The 20,954-nt window shown below is 48.0% G+C and overlaps 3 protein-coding genes across 3 annotated transcripts; 2 read left to right on the top strand and 1 right to left on the bottom strand.

The window, feature by feature from the left end:
- Positions 1 to 403: 403 nt before the first annotated feature.
- On the top strand, positions 404 to 4,189 carry LOC132005154 (zinc finger protein 551-like). Its single transcript, XM_059381993.1, has 4 exons — positions 404 to 521; positions 781 to 798; positions 2,886 to 3,009; positions 3,797 to 4,189. Exons 1-4 carry the CDS (start codon positions 489 to 491, stop codon positions 3,880 to 3,882), a joined length of 261 nt encoding a protein of 86 aa, XP_059237976.1. The 5' UTR covers positions 404 to 488; the 3' UTR covers positions 3,883 to 4,189.
- On the top strand, positions 3,888 to 7,137 carry LOC132005933 (zinc finger protein OZF-like). The gene is made up of 2 exons (XM_059383448.1): positions 3,888 to 3,894; positions 4,101 to 7,137. The coding sequence occupies exons 1-2, from the start codon at positions 3,888 to 3,890 to the stop codon at positions 5,624 to 5,626; spliced, it is 1,533 nt and encodes a 510-aa protein (XP_059239431.1). The 3' UTR covers positions 5,627 to 7,137.
- A 7,415-nt stretch (positions 7,138 to 14,552) lies between these two features.
- LOC132005125 (zinc finger protein 154-like) lies at positions 14,553 to 20,939 on the bottom strand. The gene is made up of 4 exons (XM_059381925.1): positions 20,688 to 20,939; positions 18,269 to 18,330; positions 18,015 to 18,136; positions 14,553 to 16,713 (listed from the first exon to the last, which is right to left on the bottom strand). The coding sequence occupies exons 1-4, from the start codon at positions 20,718 to 20,720 to the stop codon at positions 15,305 to 15,307; spliced, it is 1,626 nt and encodes a 541-aa protein (XP_059237908.1). The 5' UTR covers positions 20,721 to 20,939; the 3' UTR covers positions 14,553 to 15,304.
- Positions 20,940 to 20,954: the final 15 nt, after the last annotated feature.

Here is a 20,954-nt window from a genome sequence, read left to right as displayed (position 1 = left end):
TTCCCTCTCTCTGTGTCTCTGTCAAATAAATAAATAATCTTAAGGCGGGGGGGAGGGAATAAACAGCTTATTTTCCCCGAAGGCTAGATGACTCTTATTTCTCAGACACCCGTGGCGCCACGAAACCTTTGTTCGCGGAGGTTAAGGACTTGGACACTCTAACCACCTGTGCGGCTGAGGAAATTACATTACCCAGGAGGCAATGTGCCTAACTGTGGCGGAGTTGACCCAGTAAAGCCCAGGACAGGAGCATTTCCGTGCGGACGCACCAGGTCAGGGCGGGACTTCCGGCGTCCTGCTTAAGGCGGGCATTTGGCTTTTTCGCAGTCTGATCGCTCTGAGGCTTCGGAGCCCCCGGCCCGTGAGTAAGACACGAAGGCGTTGTCCCCGCTACAAAGAGGCCGCTCTAAGGCTTGGCGGGGGTGACCCGCAGCAGGCTGGGATCAAGATCTCCCTGCCCCACAGCCCTGCTCCGCCCGCCGAGTCCGATGGCGGCTGCCGCGCACAAGGACCTGGATCAGGTAAAACGTTTGCTCGTTCCCCGGGCCCTCCCCGCCGTCCCCAACCCCAAAGGCCCGAGCGCCGGGCGCCCGCTCACGACCCTGCGGCCCAGGCCCCATTGCCCGGGACAGGGAGGCGCCGGTAGGCGGGGCCCCGGGGTTAGCGCTAGCGGGCTCCGCGCGGGAGCGGGCTCCGGGCTGAGGGGACAGGTTCGTGCACGGGCTTAGAGGTGCGACTGACCCGGGAGCATTGGGCTGACCCAGGCTCTTGTGTCTACAGGCAGCAGAGAGTGTACGGGTAAGTTGTGCCTCAGGAGTTTTCCTTCATTCTCAGAACGCTGGAGCCAGGGAGACCTGGGAACAAAAGAGGGACAGCGTCTGAAGTCGGGCTCTCCCACGTTTCCGAAGCTGCTCACAGGATGAGCAGGCGGGAAGAGGGGTGATAACGGTTGGCACAGGAAAGATGCCTTCTGTAAAGATCACCGCACCAGCGAGAATGCGCTGAAGCATTCTGAGGCCTGAAGCCCAGAAGGAATGCAGTCCTCGAGGTCACCAGGTGGTAGGCTGGGCTAGGTGATCCCAGGCATTGTACATAGAAGAATGTGCAAAGGCTTGGAGGACTCAGGGACCTGCAGGTGTCCTTTCTTTTCCTTGGGAACTGGGAGGAGTGAGGCAGGAATCAGGTCTGGACACCCCGGTGTTGGATGTTCTGGGAGGTTTGGAGGAGTAAAGGCATGTGACTTGACCCAGGTCTCATCGGGCTCCCTGGGGCTGCAGCATGGAGAGGAGTAGAGGTGTGAAATTGGTGGTAGGAAGAGAAGGGAGGAGGCTACTGCAGTAGTTTGGGTAACTGTGATGGTGGCCGGAGCAGGGTGGTGGCCATGGAGAAATGGCTGGTTCAGCGTTAGTGTTCTAGGTGTGGCTTTCTGGGTTTTCTAATTTTGAGGTAGAGCGAGGTGGGGGATAACTTGAGGGCTTGACTTTGACAGATGGAAGGATTGAAGCTCCATCAGTTGAGATGGGGAAGTTCATAGAGTAATTTTCATTGGGGATTTCTGGTCCGTTAAGAGTAGATGTTCAGAGAACAGTTTGTGCGCCTCTGGAACTCAGAGGAGGAGTTTGGGATGTAGACTTCTCCAAAAGGTGAAGAATATATGGACCAGGGAGAAGCTGTAGATATTGGGCATCTTGGTCAGGATAATGGTCATAGTAGCCCTGGAAGAAGAGGGTGGGTCTGAAAACTAGGTTTCCTGCTTGGCTCCCTGGCTGTGGGGGTGGGTGTCAGAACACGGATCAAGGAGAGAAGTGATCATAGAGAAGGAGGGGAGAGTGTATGGTTTGGTATGTGGCCAGGGGCTCCAGGGAACAAGTGGACAGGAAATGGGTGTGGAGGTGTAGGAGCGTCAAACAACATGACGCTGAGATGGGGGCTGATGCTTGTTCTCTGTTCTGCAGACTTACCAGGATTTCACTGTGTCCCTTGGTGGGGCCCAAGTATTCAGGTGAGGCTGGTGCATTAGCTTGGGGTTCAAGTGGTCATTTATGAGACTGACTGGAGGTGCGGTGCGAGGCCAGTGGAGCTGAGTGTTGGATGAGGTTAGATGGAGAGAGGACAGTGTGACTGGAGAGAGCACATCAAGTGCGTGTGTCACACAGGTGGAGGAGAGCTGTGGGTATCTGAAATCTGGTATTATTCTTGGTAGTGAGGCTAAAGCAAGAACAGGGAGGGAGGCTTTCCTAGTAGCACTCAAGGCTTCCTCTGTCAGTGGGAACCATCAGTCTGGAGTAGTATTTGATCCTACTTGAAACTGCAAGGCTTTTTCTGGACCATATATGCTGAGTAACATGTAGAAAGGCCAAGGAGCTGACTCTGGTGTAGGGAAGGAGGGGGCTGTAGCTGTGGGAGTGCAGCTGTGAGAAGTGTGGCAGAAAGAGAGTGAGTGTAAACACATGACCACAGGACCCTAGAATTGGGGTCATAAGGATGAAGGATATTGCCACATTTTTCTGCATCTTGGAGGGATGATCCAGTTTTTGGTGGTATTGCCTGGTAATACAAGAGTCAGATTGTGCACACCCTCCCTATAGCCAGCTTCTCTCCCTAACCTGTGTTTGTGACACCAACTACACTGACAAGAGGTAGCATGACTGCCATGCCATGTCCAGTTCAGATGTCTATCTGTCCGTCTGCCTGTTGTTGTGGGAAGACTCAGTATCAGTAGGAGTATGTGGAGTAGGTGACTCCAAGGTCACACCCAGGCCTGGTATCTCCTCTGAAGTGTGGAGTAGACTGAGCTGAGGGTAGATGTGGAGGATGGGGTTATAATGAATTTGGACTCCTAGGAGGGATGTTGATCATAGAATGAACTGTCCACATTACAACAGAATATGAACTTCGAGGATGTGGCCGTGTACTTCTCCGGAGAGGAGTGGGGACTCCTTGATGAACCTCAGAGGTGCCTCTACTGCAGTGTGATGCTGGAGAACTTGGCACTTGTGGCCTCACTGGGTAAGACTGTCACCTTGCTCCTCGTGTCCTGAAGTGATGTCCTGCTTTTCCTTTTTCCCCCAGAATTCTCTCTTTCCCACAGCTGGACCATGGGCTCTGCTCATTTCTGTGACTTCCTTGTTATGTGTGCTGTGGGTCCCTGTGCTGAGCTGTGTAGAGTGCCCAGAGCAATCGACTCCTCAAGCATCCCTCATACCTGTTACTTCAAAAAGTGCAGGGAAGGGTCTGGAAGTCAGGAGTCTTGAAGTTAACTTAATGGATCCCACCTTGTTTGCCTTCTCCCTGGCTGGGTGACTGTGTCCACATTCCTGGCTTCCAGCTGTGCCCCTTTCCTCTAGCTGACAGTTCTTTGCAACTGTTTGTGCCAGGTCATGATCATCATTCACATGAACCATGGGCCGTTCTTGTAGGACCCTCCTTCAATTGTATTTTTATTTTCTTTCCTGAATATTACTGCATGACAAGTTGCATGGGGCCAGTGGGGGCCACTTGGGGCCACTCATTGTGTGTCTTGCATCATTCAGGTTCTGAGGAGTTACACAGTGGAGAGTGCAGGGAAAACACTGGTTTTACAGGGTGGATGTGGCAAAGATGGTCTCAGAGGAGGTCTGGCCCTCAAGAGTGTCAGCTGGGGGAGGGCATGACATCAGGGCTGTGTTCAGATCATACTGGCGACTTGCCATGTGTTCAGTAGCGTTTTGGTGCAGGTACCACCAACCACGTGTTTCTACCTTTTCTACCTTTTCTTCTGCATACTTAACACTTTGCTGACTTGTCATTTCACCAGAGACTTGCAGCTCCTTACACCCTTGTGGCCTTCCTGTGCTACCAGATCCTCTGCACTGCTCCCTTTACGATGTCCTCCAACAGTGACCTACATGTGGTGTCAGGAGGTGTGCACATGTCCTTACGTCATCCTTGAACCTGCTCTTCAGGTCCAGCTGAGTTTTATTGGGACAGGCCACAGCCAGCCTTCCTCCCACACAGTGTGCCCGTGTCACTGGCAGATAAGGTCCAACTGGAGGAGGAATGAGGAGGCAGGAGCCCCTCCTCTATGTGGTGCACCCTATGCTTGTGTCTTGTCTGTTGAGGTCTTCTCTTCTGGTCTCTTCAGAGGCTTAGTACTGCCAAGCAGCCCCTACCCCAACCTGCCCCCAGCTGCCTTGTTCTCAAAGCAATCACCTGGACACAACTTGTTGTGTCAGATACACCTTTGAAATGGGGCTTCCCCCCTTCCACCGAAGTCAATGTGCATTTCTTCAGCATTTCTGTGACAAGCTGCAACTTCTGTGTGTCAGGGCAGCCTTTCACATGTAGGAAGGTTGGAGAGAGCTCCCCAGCCACCTTGAGACATCTACAGCTCCAGACTAGTTCCAACACTGAGGAGCCACATGGTGGCAGCCAGAGTGGGGAGGCCTATTGCAGCGGGAAAAGTCAGTACAATGGGGGTCAGTGTGGAAAAGCTAACAGCCATGACTGTGCACTTGATCAACATTGGAGTGTCTGCTCCGGAGAAGGGCTTTATGAGGGGGGCAAGTGTGGGAAAGCCTTCAGCTACAACTACAGACTTGTGCAGCACCAGCGAATTCACACTGAACGAAGGCCATATGAGTGTAGTGAATATGGGAAATTCTTTAGCCAGATCTCTGGCCTTAGTAAAGACTGGAGAATTCACAGTGATAAAGAGCCTTACAGATGCAGAGAATGTGGACAATTTCTTACCCATAACTTCAGTTTCATAAAACACTGGAGAATTCACACTAGAGAAAGAACTTATGAATGCAATGAATGTGGAAAAGTCTTTATCTGGAGATCTAAAGTCATTCACCACCGGAGACTACACACTAGAGGAATGCATTATGGCTGTGGTGAATGTGGGAAATCTTTTAGCTACAAATCCAACCTTATCGAACACCATAGAGTTCACACTAGAGAAAGGCCTTCTGAGTGTATTGAATGTGGGAAGTCCTTTAGACAAAGCTCTAGCCTTTTCCGATACCAGAGAGTTCACCCTGGAGAAAGGCCATATAATTGCAGCGAACATGGGAAATCCTTTGGACAGATCTTTGACCTCATTCGACATGGGAGAGTTCACAGTGGAGAAATGCCTTATGAGTGCAGTGAATGTGGGAAGTCCTTTAGACAGTTCTCTAACCTCATTCAACACCAGAGTGTTCATACTGGAAAAAGGCCTTTTTGGTGCGGTGTTTGTGGGAAATGCTTTAGCCGCAGATTTATCCTTATTCAACATCAGAGAGTTCACACTGGAGAAAGACCTTATGAATGCAATGAATGTGGAAAATTCTTTACCCGAAAATCTGACCTCATTCAACACCAGTGGATTCATACTGGCACAAGACCTTATGAGTGCAGTGAATGTGAGAAATCTTTTAGGCAACGGTCTGTCCTCATTCAACACCAGAGAGTTCATTCTGGAGAAAAGCCATATGAGTGTGGGGAATGTGGGAAATCCTTTAGCCAAAATGCTAGCCTTATTCAACACCAGAGAGTTCACACTGGAGAAAGACCTTATGAATGCAGCAAATGTGGGAAATCTTTTAGCCGCAAATCTAACCTCCTCAGACACAGGAGAGTTCACATTGGAGAAAACCCTTGAATGTGAGGTACATTAGAATTCTTTGTATTATTGCCGAGTAGGATTCTCTTCTGTGGATAATGGCTTTATCCGTGCATCTGTTCTGGACATACAGGTTATTTCCAGGTTTGGGGTGTTTACAAATAAAGCTCCTGTGAATATTTACATTCATTTCTTTATGTGGATGTTTTATTTCTCTTGTTGTAATAACTGAAACTGCCAGAGAGATCAGTTTTCCCACTTCTAAGAAGTGGGAAAACTGATCTATAATGGTTATGCTCTTTGGCCTTCCCACCAGTAGCACATGTCAATTCAAGTTCTGTGACATCCTTGAAACAAGTATGTAGTGGTAAGTCACTTTGGTTTTAATTCCATATCCCAAAGTGTTCGTGATGTTGAGCATTTGTCATTTATTTGCTCTGTGTTTGTCTTTGATAAAATGTGTGCTTGTAATCTTTTGCCTGTTTTCTTTTTATGTATTTCTGTATTTCTTACAGGGAACAATTGTTTTTGAGTACTAGAAAATTTTTCTCCCTCAACTTTTTGTCCTTCTCACAACTGAAAGCCCACATGCTCCAGACTTATGAATATGTTAGTCTGCATCAGCATATTCTCCTCTGCTTTCTTAACTTAGTAACACATTAAATCAGGCCTAGGTTTTAATCTTTGGCAACCCCTGGTTGCCATGGTAACCCTCATGGTAAATGTCAGATTGCCGAGGTGATGTCACCGAACACGGAGTTGGTAAAATACTCCAGTAGCAACTCATTGTGTTTCTGTTCCCAAAGTACTGAGAGCGTGACCATAGATAACTTTAAGAACATAGGTAATAAAACTGTAAAATGACCAGTAAGTGGCAAGTTTTAAATATTTGTGGATGTTTCTGTTTTTTTTTTTAATTTTTGTTTTGTTTTTTAAATATTTATTTCAGAGAGAGAGTGTGCATGAGTGGGGGGAGGGAGAGGGGTAAAGGGAGAGAGGAAGGAAAGCCGGCTCCCTGCTAAGGATAGAGCCCAATGGGCTCAATCCCAAGACCCTGAGATCACGACCTGAGCTGAAGCCAAGAATTGGATGCTTAATGGACTGAGCCATCTAGGCGCACTAAATATTTGTTTTGTAAAAAGAGTTTCTAAGTGTGCTTGACTTAAACCACACATACTTTATTTTACTTTTTTATTTTTATTTTTTCTTTCTTTCTTTGACAGAGATCACAAGTAGGCAGAGTTGGGGGAAGCACCGTGCAGAGAGCCTGATGTGGGGTCAATTCCAGGACCCTGAGATCATGACCTGAGCTGAAGGCAGAGGCTCAACCCACTGAGCCACCTAGGCACCCCTTTATTTTATTTTTTTTAAAGATTTTATTTATTTATTTGACAGAGACAGAGCACAAGCAGGCAGAGCTGCAGGCAGAGGGTGAGGGAGAAGCAGGCTCCCCACTGAGCAGGGAGCATGGGCTCAATCCCAGGACCCCGGGATCATGAACTGAGCTGAAGGCAGCCATTTAACCCATTGGGGCCACCCAGGAGCCCCAAACTGCACATTTTATTTTTTTTTTTATTTATTTATTTTTTTAAAAGATTTTATTTATTTATTTGTCAGAGAGAGAGAGAGCAAGAGCGAGCACAGGCAGAGAGGCAGGCAGAGTCAGAGGGAGAAGCAGGCTCCCTGCGGAGCAAGGAGCCCGATGTGGGACTCGATCCCAGGACGCTGGGATCATGACCTGAGCCGAAGGCAGCCGCTCAACCAACTGAGCCACCCAGGCGTCCCCAAACTGCACATTTTAAATACACATTTTGATGTTTTCATAAATGTATTTCTGAAGCTAAGTTCCTCCTCCCTTTTTCAATTCATCTTTTTCAACATATAAAATTATTGATACAAGGAGATACTCTAACTTTTGTAATGGCTATTTACATATATATCTGTGAATAAGACTGCTAAGAAGTCCCATTAACCCTATCACACACAGTCTTCCATCATCATCATTTTCGTGGTGGTTCTTGTATCCCCATGCATACTGGTGGGTTATTTTACATGTAAACATAGATATGTCACTGCAAAACCTCTTAAGAATTTCAAAAATATCAGGACTTCCATAACTCTGATAACTTGAATACATACCAAAAAATTTAAATATAAGTGTTATGCTAAATTTTATGGACTGGATTAGCTACTGAAGGCAGATTGAATGCAACCATACCAATCATATGGCTTTTTAATACATGTGTCTTTTGAGTATTCACCTTACCTCTTTTATTTTGTTCACTGAAAAATTAAGGTGTTAATAATTTTATATAGTTCAATATTTCTTCTGTAATTTCAAATTCCGAGTTGCCCTTGAAAAGTGCAGATGTCTGTCTACAGTACAAACATATGTATCAATTGTATCTCCTGGTACTTAACACAGTTAGACTTCTCTGCTTCCATTTGTCAAATAAAACATGAATGTTTCAAAGTTACTACTTTTTTTTTTGTTAAGATTTTTAAATTTATTTATTTGGCAGAGAGAGAGAGATCACAAGTAGAGGAGCAAGCAGAGAAAGAGGGGAAAGCAGGCTCCCCGCTGAGCAGGGAGCCCCATGTGGGGCTCGATCCCAGGACCCCAAGATCATGACCTGAGTCAAAGGCAGAGGCTCAACCCACTGATCCACCGAGGCGCCCCTTTTATTTATTTATTTTTTAAAGGTTTATTTATTTGACAGAGAGATCACAAGTAGGCAGAGCAGCAGGCAGAGAGAGAGAAAGATTTTATTTATTTATGTGAGAGAGAGAACATGAGAGGGGAGAAGGTCAGAGGGAGAAATAGACTCTCTGCTGAACAGGGAGCCTAGGCGGGACTCGATCCCGGGACTCCCAGGATCATGACCTGAGCCGAAGGCAGTCAGTCAACGAACTGAGCCACCCAGGTGCCCCTCTTTTTTTTTTTTTTTTTTTTTTAAGAGCTTATTTATTTATTTGACTGAGATCACAAGTAGGCAGAGAGAGAGGAGGAAGCAGGCTCCCCACGGAGCAAAGAGCCTGATGTGGGACTCTATCCCAGGACCCTGAGATCATGACCTGAGATGAAGACAGAGGCATTAACCCATTGAGCCACCCAGGTGCCCCTGAAAGTTACTTCTTCAGAAGTTTACAAATCCCAATTTCTCTGCATTTAAAAATTTTTTAAACTTTCTTAATACAAAGCTGAAGTCCCCAAATTAAAAGTCTTAATCTTCCCTTGTTAGTGTATACATATATGAAATCATCACTTTAATTGTATTACAGTTTCATTTGCCAATTATACTTCGATACAGGTAACGGAAAAATAAGATTGAAGTCATGCAAAAACCTTAATCTGAACACTGAGAAACAGCAACTGAAGAGGATCTTTCCTTTCATCTCAGAGCAAGAATACAGACTATGTTTATTAACTTACTTTCCTCTGAAGACAACACATTTCGTGTTTGGAGAAATAAAATGTTACTTGTTATGAGTTCCTTTGGAAGACTGATCAGTAAGTGCCTTATCAAGGCTCAGATACTGCTACCAGGGACCATCTGGCACACATTAATTGTACCAGTTCTTTTAACTATAGTCCATCTTTGATTTGCAGGATAGCCATTGTTTTTTCATAATTATTTTCAGGACCATCAGAGAAAGTAGACAGTCCATCTTGATGGATTGAAATATTGCCAGTGTTCTAATAAAGCCTTCTGGATTTCCTGCTAACTCAGCTTCACCAGTCAGTACAATTTACTAAAGTTACACCGGTTGCTTCTGGAATCCCACTCACAAAAATGTAGAATTTCATTACATTCAAAGAAACATGTATCCTGGAATCCAGAAGGTGTGATGATTACTAGCCTTTTTCCATGGTCTCCACTGTGTCACACAGGAGCTACAGCCTTCACCAAGCCACAGGTGGAGAGCACCTGAAGCCCACTGCAGTAAACTCGTAGTCACTGTGGGCAATAAGGAAGCCACTTCTTTATTATTTATTGGATAAAGTTATAAGCATTTTGTCCATTAAAATTTGCCACATCCTCTATTTGGCTGATTGAATCTCTTGATTCCATTTAATATGCTCACCTTCTAAAAATCTTCTTGGAGGGGGGGGTCTTCCCTGCATGTCTTGTAGCTTTGGCAGAATTTTTTTAAAAAGATAAATTTGGGTGCGCCTGGGTGGCTCAGTCGTCAAGCATCTGCCTTCAGCTCAGGTCATGATCCTAGGGCCCTGAGATCGAGCCCCAAGCTGGGCTCCTTGCTCAACAGAAGCCTGCTTCCTCTCCTGCTTCTCCCTATCCCGCTTCTCCCTCCCCCGCTCCCCCTGCCTGTGTTTCCTCCCTCTCTGTCAAATAAATAAATAATTTTAAAAAATAAAAAGCTAAATTTGTGTACTACTCAATACAGTCTATGAACCTACATCTATATAAATTATTACACAATTTAAGTTACTATGAATTCTGGAAGGTCAACTAGGTGTATGTGATAAAGTACAAGAAGAACTAGTCTGAGGATGAAGAAAACATTCACTAAGTGTAGAGTGTCAGGAAGAATACTGCAAAGAGGATAGTGCCTGAGAAGAGGTGGTGCTTATCTGATGATCTAGAAGTCAGGCAATGATTCAGAATCACAGCTTGACAATTTTTTCTGTAAAATAACTGTGAGACTGCTATCTCTGGCAGTGTAAAGAGCTCATCCCTTGTAAAGCATTAGAAACTTAGTAGCTAACTTTCTTTTTTTTTTAAACCACTGCCATCTTTTTTTTTTTTTTTAAATATTTTTATTTTTTTATTTGACAGACAGAGATCACAAGTAGGCAGGGAGGCAGGCAGAGAGAGGTGGCGAGGCAGGCTCCCTGCTGAGCAGAGAGCCCAATGCGGGCTGAGCTGAAGGCAGAGGCCCCAGTAGTTAACTTTTCTTTATGCTGTGTTAAGACACACCCTTTTTCATATATCAGTAAGGAGACTTGAAATGAGTTTTATTTTTTCATTTGATCTTAGGCCTTAAGTTTTCATTAACTTTCAAATATTTTCCATATCAGGTCTTTAGACTTGTTCCAATCATGGTTTTGCATCTCTTGGTGCAATCAAAGATGGAGAGGAATTCCTGTATGTGTATGCAGAAGACACGAATGAATGATTCAACAAGTTTTTCTTCACCATTGTGGAATTTGAGAAGTCTTTGACGGTGCCACAGACTTTAACAAAACCAAGTTGAGTGTCCATTCTCCAGATACGTGTCTCCTGCACAAAGATATATACTCAAGTGACACTTAAGAATTTTGGCCAGCTCAGAATTCTGCAGATTGAAGGAAACTAAGGACAGGAGGTCTACAAATAGGATAAAGAGAGACAGAGTTGAAAATGAAATACCAGGGAGGGCGATTTGAGCTTATAATAAAGTACGTAATGCCAGAGTTCCTAAGTGGACCCTGCAAATACTGTTTATACACAAGATGAAAAGGAAAAATTCTGGTTAACCAGTGGCCTTAATTTTATACTTCTTCCAAATAGGCTTCCTAATACAATTTAGACTCCCAAGTTGCTTACCTGAGAGATTATTTCGGTAGGGTATCTTCTTAGGTAGGTCCGTCATTTGGTAGAATGTCAGGTGTGCTCTGTGTTTTCAGCTATGTGAAATGCAGATTAAAAATAGGAGTCTCAATTCTCCCTGTTGATTAAGAGGAGAGACTCTCCGCCTCCCTTTTCTCACAACATTTAGTTTAAAGAAATTATAAGCACCTCCTAATCCCTTTGAAGACTACACAGACCTTTGGCCACTAGGGCTCCCTTACTCCTGCGTTCATGACCTGTATTGCTTAATTCCAGAAAGTACGTGCTGTCATGCAAGTAAGTTTCTTTTTCCTTTGAATAAGGTGAATAAACTAACATACATGGTCACCCCAATTACAAACATGAAGTTAGGATTAACTTTGTGAGAAGATGATGCTCTCAAGTGACCTTACTTGAGAACACGGTCTATTTCTCTTCTAAATATGTATGTAATGGGTTCTATCTGCTTTTTGTATGACATGGTGAGCTTTTTTCCTGGAAGTCTTTGTAATTTCTTAGCTGATTTCTGGTGCACATCACATTCCGGCTTAATATCTATTCAATAATGTGGTGTAAGAAATCTATCTGGTCTTGGTCCCTGGTGCCCTGTTGCTGGCACAGAGCGCCTACAACCCTTGTTATCTCCTGAGTGATAGGAGTACCTTGTGTCATTCCTAAGGAGCCCCCTTTGGAGTCCACCTGAATTTATGCTAAAGAGGTGTGTTAGGGTGGGGGCCCTAAGCAGAATCAGCGTGGGGCGTGGCCATCAGAAAGGGCAGGGATTAGAGGCTTGGAACTCACAGCCCCACCCACTGGCCTCCAGGAAGGGGCTGGAGCTGGAGATGAAAGCTCTGTAAATACTCCCGAACAGGGACAGCTGAGGAGCCCCCAGGTCTGCTGAGGGTGGCACACTGAGGTTCCCTGAGGACAGAAGCTCCCGCACTGGAGGCCCTTCTGCACCTCACTCCATGTTCTTCTTCATCGGCCTGTGAACGTACTTCCGAGGGTTCCGTGAACCACCCCCGCAAGGTAATGGAGGGAGAGCAAGGGTCGGGAGCCTCTGGTTTATAGCCAGTCAGTCTGAAGCACAGGGGACAACCTGGATTTGTGCCTGGCATGTTAAGGGGACAGTCATCCTGTGGGACTGAGCCTTTACCCCGTGTGATGGGATGCTGTCTCCCGGTGGTCAGAGGCAGAATTAACTGCATGGTGGTGCTGGTGAGCACACGTCTCAAATAGTGGAGTGTGGAGAAGACCCACGGGGGGAGGAAGATTCCATTCCACATCCCGACAGTCACCACCACACACACCTGCGGGGACAAACCTCATCACCTGTCTCCTCACTAGCTAGTGTGCAGGACTGTGGGCGTGGGTGGTCAGCTGGACAGCCTTTGAGACTCGATAAGCAGCGCCCAGGACGCGGCAAGCTCTAAAGAACAAGGGCCTCAGCCAACAGTAACAAGGCAAGTGGGACCCGTGGGTTAACAGACATGTGAGCAGCTACTGTAGGGCGTAGGGAAACAGTCTGGATCTTAACTGCAATACACGTGGCTTAAGAAGCAACATTTGTGAGTCAAATTGAGAAAATGGAGCGTTAATAACATTTGTCCTATGTTAAAATAGTTGTTTATTTAGGGGCAAGAAAGCACCACTGCACATGGGAAAGCAGGGTGGGGGGGAGTGGGGGGGAGGGAGGCTGGGGCAGAGGGGAGTGAGAGAGAGAATCTTAAGCAGGCTCCACGCTCAGGGCGGAGCCCAACACCAGGCTCGCTGGGTTCAGTCTCAACCACGAGATCGTGACCTGAGCCCAAACCAGCAGTTGGAACTTGGAACCAACTGAGACACCCAGGCGCCCCTTCTGCAGCAGACTGACTTGCAGCCCACAAAAGTGGAAACACGTAAAATATCTGTGAACAGATGAATAAGTAAATAAATAGTGCTATATGGATATCTCATAGATACAGTGAACTGTTCGTGTAAGCACCACTGATGAACTGTAAAATAAATGTGTCTCACGAGGGGACCCAAGGAAAAGGAGGACACAACACTTCACAACTTCGATCATACAAATTCTAGAAAGTGCAAACTCATTGATTATAATGAAAAGTCAATGGCCGCCTCGAGGAGAGATTATTAAAGAACACAAAGGAAATGTGGGGGTGATGGAAAACTTTATTATCATGACTGATGGCCTCATGGGCTTATGTGAAAGTCAGTGTCAAACTGCACAATTTAATGTTGGGCATTTCATGTCATTTGTACCTTACTGAAACTTAACAACACGGTTCAAATTAAGTTGGGTTCTCTACGCTTTAGAAGATTAGGTCTGGCCACCATACGGACTCCACCACCTTTCTCCTCATCAGAAGACACCTGTACAAACAGGTGAGCAGTGAAGGCATTCCCAGTTCATTCAACATGGATACTGGCTGAGTCACAAAGACCTCATGGCTGCACCAAGAGATCTCTCCCATCTCTGTCCTTGCTTCGCTGCCATGCCCAACCATGGCCTTTGGTGGACAACCCAGACGGACCAAGGAATCCACAAAACCTATAGCGTACTTTCTCCTGACAGGCCCTACACAAGATACATCCATCTCGGGGTCCTGAGAATTTCTCTACCCGCTCATCCTTCACAGTCCTCCCACCTAAACACTGTGCATGCCCTTTCCAAACAGGTACACTGCAACCTGTTTATTGGTCTCCTGCACTCTCTATTAATCCAGTGTTTCTGGACCAACGGTCATTCCCCTGGTCCTTATAATCTTTTTTTTTTTTTTTTAAAGATTTGATTTATTTTTTTGTCAGAGAGAGAGAGAATGAGCGAGCACAGGCAACAGCATGGCAAGCAGAGGCTGAGGGAGAAGCAGGCTCCCCGCCAAGCAAGGAGCCCGATGTGGGACTCGATCCCAGGACGCTGGGGTCAGGACCTGAGCCAAAAGCAGCCACTTAACCAACTGAGCCACCCAGGTGTCCCTAGTCTTTATAATCTTAAAATCAGTGACATTATGCTACAGAATTCAGAGGATCAAGGCCCCTGGCGCTGCTGCTGGCCCTGGAGAATAGATCTCCTTCACCATCAATAGCCCCTGTGAATAAGAAAACAAGACCATTTGCTCAAAAGCACTAAAGGCTGTGAAACAACAACCAACAGCAGCCCCCACTTCAGGCTAAAACAGCTCCCACTCCGGGTGACCCCACAAAACATTCTGGCATCCAGCTATAACTCAGGACCACAGAGCCCTGCAGTCTTTCCTTAAAGGCTTGAAGCAGCCATGCAAACTCGGTCAAAGCTGCGGGAGCTGTCTTCTGCCATCATACAGTCCCCTCTGAGGCACACAACTCTCTTCACCCCTTCATGCCCACAAACACAGTTAATTTCAACACACACAGAGTGAACAGAATCCCCAAGATTAATGGTGGCTTAAAAAATATGACCTTTATTGTCGTACAGCAAGAGCAATGGGAGGCAGACTGTTTCTGGGTTGGTGATTTGGAGGCTGGGGAAATGCCTTCAGAGTTTCACAAGGATGATACATCCCTGATATGCCATCCTCCTTTTCAAATCACCAACAGTCCTCTAGGACAAAACCGGGCGAGATCCATGCCCTCTCAGAGAAGAAAAATGGGGAAGGAGTAAGTGCTCAGGCTGCTCATCAGTCCTCCAGCAACTGTCCTGACACCGGGATACGGCCCTGGGCAGGTTCAAAGACTGCAGTGCAGCTGCTACATACCTGGGATTTATGTCGATGTTTGAATGTATGAATGTCAATGCAGGCAAATGGCACCTTCATGAGGGATTTCCTCCAGTGCTGTTACTCTCATCAAATAAATACCTGCGCAGTTAAGGTAGTTGTCCCATTTGAAATTTGTGAACTCCTATGACGTCAAGTCCTTCAGTAGAAGGTTTTCTCATTTTCAAGGCTTTTGTAAGGGCTTTCACGAGTTCTCTGGGGTGTGATGAGGTTAGCCTTTGGTTAGCCATTTTCCACATTCTCCACACTCACGGGCCTTCGTCAAGGGGGACCCAGTAGTGTTTTTAGGAGTTTGGACTCCTAGGTAAAGAATATCCCACATTCAGATACTCACAGAGCCGTTTCAGTATGAATATTTGAATGGTCACTGAAATGGAAGACCCAGTGAATGTTTCAAAGTCACTGTCCTCCTAAAGCCTTTCTCCAGTGTGTACTTTTCTGTGCTTAATGAGGCTAGAACTATGGCTAAAGGATTTCCCACACTCCATGCACTCGTAAGGTCTTTCTCCAGTGTGAATCCTCCTATGCTTAATGAGACTGGAGTTTTGAGTGAAGGATATCCCACACTCAGTGCACTCATAAGGCCTTGATCCAGTGTGTACTCTCTGGTGTCTGAGGAGACTAGAACTGTAAGTAAAGAATTTCCCACATTCACTGCATTCATAAGGCCTCTCTCCAGTGTGAACTCTCCGATGTTGAAGCAGTGCAGAGCTTTGGCTAAAAGATTTCTCACATTCGCTGCACTTATAAGGCCTTTCTCCACTATGAACTCTACGGTGTTCGATGAGGCTGGAGTTTTGAGTAAAGGATTTTCCACATTCACTGCACTCATAGGGCCTTGATCCTGAGTGAACTCTCTGGTGTTTTATGAGACTGGAGTGGTAGGAAAAGAATTTTCCACACTCGCTGCACTCATAAGGCCTTTCTCCCGTGTGAACACTGCGGTGTTGAAGGAGCGCAGAGCTTTCGCTGAAGGATTTCCCACATTCACTACATTCATACGGCCGTTCTCCAGTGTGAATTCTCCGATGTTTAATGAGGTTAGACTTGTTGCCAAATAATTTGCCACATTCGTCACACTCGTGAGGCCTTGCTCCAGTGTGAACTCTCCGGTGCCGAATGAGGCTAGAGCTCTGCCGAAACGACCTCCCACATTCCCCACACTTGTAAGGCTTTTCCCCAGTGTGCACTCTCCAGTGGTCCCTGAGGCTGTAGCTCTTGCTAAAAGATTTCCCACATTCACTGCACATGAAGCATCTTTCTCTAGTGAGGTCTCTCTGGTGATAAGCAAGTGTGTGTTTGCAACTGAAGTCCTTTGTGCCTTCTGCCCAGCTGTGTTGCAGTTTCCTTCCATGGGAGGACGCCCCATACTCAGTCCTCCTGTATGACGTCTCCCTGCTGGGTGGGGCTTGATGCTGGAGGAATCTCGAGGTGGCCAAGATGTCCCTCACAGGCCAAGATGTCACCTCCCCACAGGAAAAGGGTTTCCCTAACACAGAGAATTTGTAGTCCTTCACAAAAGAAGCTCTGCCCATGTTGCTTCTGAAGCATTTCTCTCCAGTGTGCTGCTCCTGGTGCGGAAGGTCTGCATCGAAATACAACTGTCCCTTGTGTGCCCCAATACTGTAGAGATTCTGTCCACAAAGTGTTGCCAGGTGCTCACTGGACAGCAAAAGGTCTCTCAAGTCCTGGCCACACACCTCACGAGGATGGGCTTTCTGGGGAGACACAACTGCCTGCAAAGTCCTGACCTGCGACGCTCTTTGTACAGAAATGCTCTGCTCAGGTGCCTCGTCATCCTCTGCTCCCTGCCTGCAGCCTGAAAGCAAGAAATGCTGGTGAAGTGCACGCTGCCTGTGGTGGGAGGGGGCAGCTACTATGCAAGCTCCAGATGTGTGTCTAGCAGACCCAGGAACCAGTGCTTGGGATGGTTTGCAGGACCAGGGAGATGGCTCAGGTGGAAGATGGGGCTGCTCAGCAGTAGCAGGCTCCAAAGAGCAGAGAATGGGAGAGGCCTCATGAGGTGAAGGAGGCAAACATGCACTGTGTGACCCAGAGACAGAAGTGGTCTGCAATTTATTCCTCTGCCAACAATTTTCCAAAGCAACCTATCTCCTGCTGACACACCTATTCCGTGCAGAAGGGTGTGTCAAGTCCCAAGGAAATAGGACTGTAACCTGGCAGGTGGTTTTCTGAACTGCTTACACGGGCACACCTCATGGTGCAACAGCAGCCAGTGTGCAAAGTGCTGCAGATGGCCTGGTGAGAAAATGAGTGGGCTAGGGATCCCAGAAATGCGAGGTTAACCCCACACCAGAAGGAAGAGTAGAAGCAAGTAACAGAGTTGACAAATCGGCAAAGTGCCAAGAAAAGGGAAGAAAAGACAGAAATGAAATGTGGCCCCTGGCATCAGAATACTAGTCAAACAAATAGGCTTCTGGTCTGATGTAAACACAGCACTGACATCATCTCCTCCAGGTACCATTCTGCAGCCTTTGTGTTTTGTGTGCGTCAATGTACCTACCATGAACCACCCTGGGGTCTCCAATCCAACCCCACTCCCACAATCAGAAAGCCCATGACAACTTCATGATACAAATTCTAAGGAAAAGACAGTTGAGTAGCCATCGGTATCCCAGAACAACTCAGCATACAACAGCCCATGGCAAAGAGAACTAAATAGTCCCCAGACAAGTCTGGAGGAGAGTTTCATGAGAATAGCCCATGGCCCATAAACATAATAATTTTGTCAGAGACAGCAAGTCCTGGCACAGGGAGGCAAAAGGAAGCCTCAGCAGAGAAAGGAAATAGACGTGGAGCATGCATCGAGACAAAGTAACCCAGTCAGGGAAAGGGCAAATAAGGGGATATCCATTGGGTTCACTGCAAGACTCCTGACCCTGATTCCTTCCCTGAAATTCAGCAGGAAGGCTGCTGCTGGGGCTGTTCAAGTAAGAAGGGTGGTGCACTGACCTCAGCCTTACCAACCACAGCACCTACCCCTGGAACTGGGGAAGGAACCTGTGGCTCATGGTCCCTATGTCAAGATGGACTGTTCCTGGGGACCAAGGGAAGGTCAGAGACTAGCTCAGGCCACAGGGATGGGGTTGAGTGTCTTACCCAAGGAGGTTATAAGTGCCAAGTTCTCCAGCATCACATCCTGGTACAGACATCTCTGAGCCTCATCAAGGAGACCCCATTCCTCCCAGGAGAAGTACACAGCCACGTCTTCAAAGGTCACCCTGCCCTGGCAGGATGGGGACAGATGAAACCACAGAAAGATCCTCTCCCAAGAACCCATATCCCTTTTCCCACACACATCTACCCTATGCCCATCCTCCCCTGATCATCCCAACTGAGAAGAAAAACCACACCCCAGTGCCTGGATGCCGTGATGCCACTGTCTCCTCGTGGGCCCACTGATCAGAGAGTCCTGCTGAAACAAGATGCAGTTAGATGACTGAATATCTAAGTTGTGGACCTGGCACAGACGGATCCTCCTGGCCATCTGGGTTATTCTGCTGAAAACCAGGGCCCTGGCATCAATAAGGCATATTCCCTCCCCAAGTACACATTGTTCTCGAGCCTGAATTCCACAGCCACATGCCTACTGTCACCACATCTCACTGTCCTGCACCACAGCAATCTCCCTGGGCTCCCCTGCACGTCATTGTTATTTTTATCACCTCCTCTTCACCCCACTGCTAAGGGCAGGAGTCCTACCTTAGAGTTATGGGGATGGTCAACACATGACACCTGACCATGGACAGAGGAGACGGACAACATTTTAGTGATCACAGATATTCACAGCCTGGAAGAGGGACACCACACCCCACACAGGCCCACATGGGGTGGCACTCTGAAAAAGAGTGAATAACCAGAAGCTGTGGAATGCAAGCTTCATAGGATTGAGAGGGTGAGGTTCCTGTAAGAGGATGGGATTGGCTTGTCTGAGTAACTCCATGGGCTGGCAGGGCACTGAAACCCATCCAAAGGGATAAGCAGGAAACGCACCTTTGATGAAAAAGTTGTTTAATTAGTAGGAGGCCTTCCCAATAGCAGAAGAGTGTGGAGGAGAATTTACACCCAGGCCTTGAGTTACTGCATCTTGCACCAGACAAGGTCCTCCTCCACCTGTGCAGCACGTGACCACTCAGCAATCACCATCTTCCTCTGTCCATCCGACCCTCTTCCAAAGCAAGGCTCCTTGGTGGCCTACCCCAGGCTTAGTGACTCTCACAGATGATCACATCAGCACATACACGTGACCTTATTCCTCCAGGATGAGACACCCCAAGCCCTACCACAGTCCTCACAAAACCCTGATGGAGTTCAAATTGGAGAAGCACCAGCAGCACAGGCCTGAGTGTCATCATGTCCTCTGAGCTTCTGTGTCCTTCTCATGTCTACTCCTCCACTGAAAACCTTGGCCACCTCCCCAAGTATCCTATTCCTGACGCACTCTCCCTTCATAGCCACTCACATCCCTCATCTCGAAGTCATACCATCTTCTAAGTATCCAGTCCTAGTCCTCCTTCCTCCCCCAACTTCCTGGCACCGTAACACCTTTACCACCACAACCAGAAGACTCACAACTTCTCACAACTGGGACCCACAGCTCACTCACCTGGGCCCACAGAGTAGCCATGATGTTTTTAGATGTTTCCCTTTGAACCACTCTGCAGAGTTCCAGACTGGTGTATCTGGCTGCTCACTCAACGCATCCACTCAGAGCTCTCCAGAACATCTCCCACCAACATCATTCACAGTACCAACTCCCTCATCTCAGTCAATGGAGCTTCCATTCTTATAGCTGCAGATACAAAAACCCTTCAGATATCCCTGAAGCCTCCCTTTCACCCTGTCTTGGTCCACATTAGGAAATCAGTGGTCACTTTTTCAAAACACATATCCAGAATCCAATGACACCTAAGCCAGCACTCTGGGCCAGTAACCGTCACCTAAACTCTGACAGCAGCTTCCACCCTGATATTCCTGCATCCTCTCGCAGCCCGCAGTCTATACTCCATGCCACAGCGGGCTGGATCCTATGAAGACCTTGGTAACATCAGATAGCTGCGCATACCCAAGCCTCGCATGACCACCAGAGGACACGCCCAACTTCTCAGGCAGTCACTCCAGGCCCGACTGCTGTCCCCTGCTCTTTGCTCTCACCCGCCAAAAAACGGAACGGTGCGTTCCGAACAGGTGCAGCTGAGTGTTAACTGGGGCGTGCGCACACTCCGCTACCAGTCCCCGCATAGCCTTGCACGCACATTGGTTGCCAGAAACCGAAACCCCTTCACAGAACTCCTGGCGCGGGCCTGGGGTTTCCCCAGGGTCCCCAGACTCAAAACTTGGGGAATGGCACTTAAGATCCCGGGACACAACAGTGCAGAAGACAGGCGGGTGGGGGTCGGGTCAGGCCACCTCCCACTCGTTCGTGCAGCCTCTGTAAGCGCCTCTGATGCCGCGGGAACTGGGGAGAGCCCAGCCTTAGACCAACAAGACCCGGGGTCCACCGGCTCAAACTTCCCTATACCCTTGCCCGGCCCTGAAGACCCGGAAGGCAGCAGCTCAAGCTCCACGCCTCAGGGCTCAACATCGCCCCTCACCACGTGCCCCTCACCGGAGCCCGCTCCCGCGCGCAGCCCGCCGGCGCTCACACACGCCGGGTCACCCCCGACTCCCTGTCCCGAACACCGGGGCCTGGGCCGCCAGCAGGCGCCCTGCGCTCGGGCCTTCCGGGTCTGGGTGGGGGCGGCGGGGAGGGTCCGGGGGACGAGCGCTTACCGGAGCCGGGTCCCTGGGCGCGGCCGCCGCCATCGGACTCCGTGAGCGGAGAGCACCGGGCCGGTGGTCCCGGTCTCCGCCCCGGCGAGGGGCAGCCCAAGCCGCGTTGCCAAGCTGTGGATCCGCGAACGTGCAGCGCGGACAGAGTCTCCTCTCGCCGCTTCTCGGTCGCGTTAAGTCAGTATGGACGCAGAAAGCCTGCCCCTCTCACCCCGCGCGCAAAACCGACAGCAGCTATGATGGCCACCATGCGGAAACAGCCGGAAG

This window comes from Mustela nigripes, chromosome 17, assembly GCF_022355385.1.
Source record: "Mustela nigripes isolate SB6536 chromosome 17, MUSNIG.SB6536, whole genome shotgun sequence".
Taxonomy (NCBI): Eukaryota; Metazoa; Chordata; class Mammalia; order Carnivora; family Mustelidae; genus Mustela; species Mustela nigripes.
This window is presented reverse-complemented; position numbering and strand designations above follow the sequence as displayed.

Excerpts from the sequence above, each read along its gene's own strand:
- LOC132005125 (XM_059381925.1), bottom strand. The coding sequence starts at position 20,720 with ATGGCGGCGGCCGCGCCCAGGGACCCGGCTCCG. Across the intron at positions 18,137-18,268 it reads CACGGCATCCAGGCACTGGG|GGTGACCTTTGAAGACGTGG; the intron begins GTGTGGTTTTTC and ends CTGCCAGGGCAG. Across the intron at positions 16,714-18,014 it reads GGCACTTATAACCTCCTTGG|GCTGCAGGCAGGGAGCAGAG; the intron begins GTAAGACACTCA and ends TCTTGCTTTCAG.
- LOC132005154 (XM_059381993.1), top strand. The coding sequence starts at position 489 with ATGGCGGCTGCCGCGCACAAGGACCTGGATCAG. Across the intron at positions 3,010-3,796 it reads GGCACTTGTGGCCTCACTGG|AGACTTGCAGCTCCTTACAC; the intron begins GTAAGACTGTCA and ends TCATTTCACCAG.